Here is a 5,419-nt window from a genome sequence, read left to right as displayed (position 1 = left end):
AGTGCCAGGAGCTGAATGGTCCCCCAGGTGTGTGTGTGTGTGTGTGTGTGTGTGTGTGTGTGTGTGTGTGTGTGTGTGTGTGTGTGTGTGTGTGTGTGTGTGTGTGTGTGTGTCTGCCTCTGTTCAGTTTAGACCGTCCCCACACCCTAACACACACTCACACACTCATCTCAGAGCGATGCTAGGACATATTCAGCAGACAGGGTGTGGAAGGTCTGAGCGCTCACACACACACACATGTGACACCAATTGGAAACGCTGGGAGAGCAGCATGGTCCTTGGCTTGATCTAGGAGCAGCGTTAAGGCTGCCCAGTCTCCAGAGAGGGGGCAGAGTGAACAGCCTTCTGGGAGTTGTAGTGTCAGATTGACAGTTGCTTCACAGCCGCTCTGGCCCCGTGTTCTCCAAACGGACGTAGAAGAGCAGATGGCAGGAACGGGCCCGTGTGTGCGTGTGCGTGCGTGTGTGTGCGCGCGTGCGTGTGTGTGTGGAAGACAGAGAAAGGGACGTGGACAGAGTCAGTCTGTCTGCATGTTTCTCCTGTGCTTTAAATGAGCTGTTGTGCAGATGCTCATATTTCTCTCTCTTGGTCTGTCGTCCTGTCTCTGTGTTTCTATGACAGTCTCTCTCTCTCCACCTTCATACCTGGAGAGATGCAGATTTGTATTTGATTTGTATTTTTTTGGGGGGGAGGGGGTCCGAAGTGTGTGTGTTTGACATTGAGATAATTTTTTATTAATTAATAAACTCTACGAGACGTCAGAGTTGCCATGGCAATTTAAAATGAAAGTGACAAACGCTGCACCTTTTAGCTCACTGTGTGCCGTCTACACACACACACACACACACACACACTGCTCTATCTCCTTAGCAGTGCTATAGGCTCTATAAATAATGTTACAGTTACCATGGCGCACAGTCTATAAATACTAGATCCAATCAGTTATATATTTATTATGTGGACTGAGAGAGGGGAGCATATTGTCTCTCCTTGGCCGTCCTTCTGCCTCTCTAGAAGCACAGTCAGAAGCAACATCTATGGCTGTCCCTGGCTGGGCCTAGTGTACCAGTAACACCTGGTGGGCCTAGTGTACCAGTAACACCTGGTGGGCCTAGTGTACCAGTAACACCTGGTGGGCCTAGTGTACCACTAACACCTGGTGGGCCTAGTGTACCACTAACACCTGGTGGGCCTAGTGTACCAGTAACACCTGGTGGGCCTAGTGTACCAGTAACACCTGGTGGGCCTAGTGTACCAGTAACACCTGGTGGGCCTAGTGTACCAGTAACACCTGGTGGGCCTAGTGTACCACTAACACCTGGTGGGCCTAGTGTACCACTAACATCTGGTGGGCCTAGTGTACCAGTAACACCTGGTGGGCCTAGTGTACCAGTAACACCTGGTGGGCCTAGTGTACCAGTAACACCTGGTGGGCCTAGTGTACCACTAACACCTGGTGGGCCTAGTGTACCAGTAACACCTGGTGGGCCTAGTGTACCAGTAACACCTGGTGGGCCTAGTGTACCAGTAACACCTGGTGGGCCTAGTGTACCACTAACACCTGGTGGGCCTAGTGTACCACTAACATCTGGTGGGCCTAGTGTACCAGTAACACCTGGTGGGCCTAGTGTACCACTAACATCTGGTGGGCCTAGTGTACCAGTAACACCTGGTGGGCCTAGTGTACCACTAACATCTGGTGGGCCTAGTGTACCAGTAACACCTGGCTGGGTTTATAGGAGGCCCTGTGCTGGCTGGGTTTATAGGAGGCCCTGTGCTGGCTGGGTTTATAGGAGGCCCTGTGCTGGCTGGGTTTATAGGAGGCCCTGTGCTGGCTGGGTTTATAGGAGGCCCTGTGCTGGCTGGGTTTATAGGAGACCCTGTGCTGGCTGGGTTTATAGGAGACCCTGTGCTGGCTGGGTTTATAGGAGGCCCTGTGCTGGCTGGGTTGCAGGCCTCTTTGTTCCCAAAGTTAAAGAGACCAGCGCTCAGCCTACATCTGCTTTTTTGGTCCATCCCCTCATTACCTGTGTAATCAGGCTGGCATTGTGAAGGCTACACACACCCAAACTCTAACCCAAATACACACACACACACACACACAGGCTTATCACATCCCAACACAGTAAGCTGCTTTAGCAGCGAGACAGTGTGTGTCCGGTCTGCCTGTTAAAGAATGAGGCCGTAGGAGCAGAGATTACAGCTGGAATTAGGAAGAGATTATTAGAGTTGATATTGCTGCGGTACTAGTTCTTTCCTGTGCATGGAACACACACACGCGTACGCACAATAACTCACTAAAGGTCTGCTGATGTAAATGTATTCGGGGCACAATCAATAGCAATGATTGATTATCTGGGCTCAGATAAGAGCCACTGATTCAGCGCAAGTCCTCACATCTACAGGTTGGAGAATGAGATGGTGTGCCAAGGTGCAACATGGGTAATGCAGTTGATTTCTTGAACGTCTAATTTAGCGTGTACACTCTAACGCATCTAGTTAGAGTGTACATGTGACGGAATGCATACTTAAACAGGGAGGCACCAGCACTTGCCCAATGCATACAAGCATTTTTTGTGTGTAAACACACACACACACACACACCCTGTCTCTCTCCAGCCATGTTCACAGCTCCCACACAAACCCGGACTTGTCGCTGGTCTCCATGGAGACAACGCCGTCTGACGTAGAACAGTGGAACCATGAAGTCGATGTGTTCCATATGAGGACTCTCTTCTAGGACCTCTCTCACACATGAATGCTTCCTGCTATCAGGGCATACATGTTGAACACACACACACACACAGGCTATGTGCAGGCTATGCGCACTTACACACACGTGTGAATGTGCCATGCACACACACACACACACATACAGAACAAACACACTAGGGACATGGTACATACAAAGTACACCCAGCGCAGAAGGCGAGTTTCCAATCAGGACAGTGGGTCAATCAGTATTATGTTGTGAGGCCCCACTTAGACCCCAGTGTAATGACTGGAACACAGTGGGCAACTGGGTTGCTGTTTGACCTGGCTCAGCCTAACTGATGTTGATCACCACGCTCGTGTGAAAGCTGTGGTTTACACCCGCTCCCTCCCTCCCTCCTTCCCTCTCTCCTTCCCTCCTTCCCTCTCTCCTTCCCGCTCTTTCGCCCTTTCTGCCTCTGTGTCCTTCCATCCATCCCTTTCAACCTACCTCCCTTCTTCCCTCATTCCCTGTTTTCCCCTCACCCTCTCTGCCCCCCTCACCCTCTCTGCCCCCCTCCCCCCCTCACCCTCTCTCACCCCCTCACCCTCTCTCCCCCCCTCACCCTCTCTCCCCCCCTCCCTCCCCCTCCCCCTCTCTGTCCCCCTCCCCCTCTCTGCCCCCCCCTCCATCCCCCCCTCACCCTCTCTGTCCCCCTCCCCCTCTCTGTCCCCCCCTCTCCCCACCTCCCTCCCTCCTAGATGATGGGCAAGACAGATGGAGATAACTACACGCTGGATGACATGTTTGTGTCGAGTGCAGCCCAGCGGGAGGGCGAGGGCCGGGACGAGGAGCGGATGAGGGCCAGGGCCGTCCAGGAGCACCGCCGGCTGGCCGCCACCATGGACAGATGCCAGCACTGCTTCAGTAACCCAGAGCTGCAGAAGCACCTGCTCGTCGCCATAGGGAGCAAGGTAGGAGACGGGCTCGTCTCCAGGGGGTTCACAAACGCTATTTTTACCGCATATGAGTATTTTAAGAGCGCGCGTGTGTGTGTGGTGTGTGGTGTGTGGTGTGTGGTGTGTGGTGTGTGGTGTGTGTGTGTGTGTGTGTGTGGTGTGTGTGGTGTGTGTGTGGTGTGTGTGTGGTGTGTGTGGTGTGTGTGTGGTGTGTGTGGTGTGTGTGTGGTGTGTGTGGTGTGTGTGGTGTGTGTGGTGTGTGTGTGGTGTGTGTGGTGTGTGTGTGTGTGTGGTGTGTGGTGTGTGTGTCCAGGCGTATCTAAGCCTGCCGAGCGGCATGTCCATGACGGAGGGTCACTGCCTCATCGCGCCGCTGCAGCATCACTGCTCTGCCACCGGATTGGACGAGGACGTGTGGACCGAGATGCAGGTCGGACCAATAAAGTCGCCCCGTTATCCCCCCATCCTCCATTACTCTAGCCCCGCCCCCAGCATGTCTTAGGAAATGCAATCGGTCTGGATCAGATTTGAGATATGAAACTGAACTTGAAGCTTTCGCCCTGTCCCTTTGGCAGGTATTTCGCCGTGCGTTGGTGCGCATGTTTGAGTCCCAGGAAGAGGACTGTGTCTTCATGGAGACCCACATGAACCTCAAGAGACGCCAGCACATGGTCATAGAGTGCATCCCCCTGCCCAGAGAGCTGGGGGACATGGCCCCCATTTACTTCAAGGTAATTGTGTGTGTGTGTGTACTGTTGAGTGTGTTACTGTTGAATAAAAAGCCATGGGCTATGTGTGTGTGTCTGGAGAGCCTTTATGTTGTTTGTGTGTGTGTGTGTGTGCTCATGCAGAAAGCCATCATGGAGTGTGATGAGGAGTGGGCCATGAATAAGAAAGTGGTTGACCTCTCGTCTAAAGACATCCGCCAAGCGGTGAGTCCTTTTGATGTTTCCACCTGTCTGTCTCTTCTCATGCAGTCCACCCCTCCCTCCATCCATCCCTCCATCCATCCCTCCCTCCCTTTCTCCCTCCCTCCCTCCCTTTCTCCCTCTCTCCCCTCTATCACTCCCTCCCTCCCTCTTTGTGTTTGTTCTTTCAGCCTCTCTCTGAGTCAGAGGAGGTGGAGGTAATCAACAAGTGATGAGTGCCTGTTTCGTGTAAACAATACCTAAACAATACCACTATGTGTGTATGTGTGTGTGTGTTCTCCAGGTCCCTCGAGGTCTCCCCTACTTCGCAGTCGACTTTGGTCTGCAGGGCGGCTTTGCTCACGTCATTGAGAATGAACTCAAGTTCCCTCACTACTTCGGCAAGGTACGCAAGGCGGATAGACGTGTGTGTGTGTGAGAGAAATAATTGACGACCGGTATGTTGTCGTTTGTGAGTGTTCATGGGCATTAGCGTGTGTGACTGTGTGAGTCTTATCTCTTTGGGGGTGTGTGTGTGTCCAGGAGATCGTTGGGGGGATGATGGATCTCGAGCCCCGCCGATGGAGAAAGCCAATCAGAGAGAACTTTGATGACCAGAGGAAGAAGGTTCTCCAGTTCTCTCAGTGGTGGAAACCTTTTGACTGCACAAAGACTTAGACACACACACACACACACACTTTATGTAAGACCTTTAGTAGACTATTACTGGATGTCCGAAATTGTAATTGAACATGCAAAGACTGGAAATGTCTTTGTCGTTTTGAAATTGTAACACAATGGTCATGTATGTTTTGAAAAGTTGCTATTTTACCAGTAAAGAAAACATGAATATAAAAAAA

At 52.0% G+C, this 5,419-nt stretch overlaps 1 protein-coding gene across 1 annotated transcript in view; it reads left to right on the top strand.

The window, feature by feature from the left end:
* Nucleotides 1-5,419, top strand: part of cwf19l2 (CWF19 like cell cycle control factor 2) — a 19,046-nt gene extending 13,627 nt beyond the window's left edge. The window contains exons 14-19 of the mRNA XM_067246134.1: nucleotides 3,454-3,666; nucleotides 3,965-4,081; nucleotides 4,227-4,382; nucleotides 4,503-4,583; nucleotides 4,864-4,965; nucleotides 5,103-5,419. Coding sequence (XP_067102235.1) covers nucleotides 3,454-3,666; nucleotides 3,965-4,081; nucleotides 4,227-4,382; nucleotides 4,503-4,583; nucleotides 4,864-4,965; nucleotides 5,103-5,237 — 804 coding nt within the window. The 3' untranslated portion in view covers nucleotides 5,238-5,419. The remainder of the gene's footprint in view (nucleotides 1-3,453; nucleotides 3,667-3,964; nucleotides 4,082-4,226; nucleotides 4,383-4,502; nucleotides 4,584-4,863; nucleotides 4,966-5,102) is intronic.

The sequence above is a fragment of the Osmerus mordax genome, chromosome 11, assembly GCF_038355195.1.
Source record: "Osmerus mordax isolate fOsmMor3 chromosome 11, fOsmMor3.pri, whole genome shotgun sequence".
NCBI classification, from domain to species: Eukaryota; Metazoa; Chordata; class Actinopteri; order Osmeriformes; family Osmeridae; genus Osmerus; species Osmerus mordax.
Note: the sequence above shows the minus strand (reverse complement) of the source record. Positions and strands in the feature narration are given on the sequence as shown.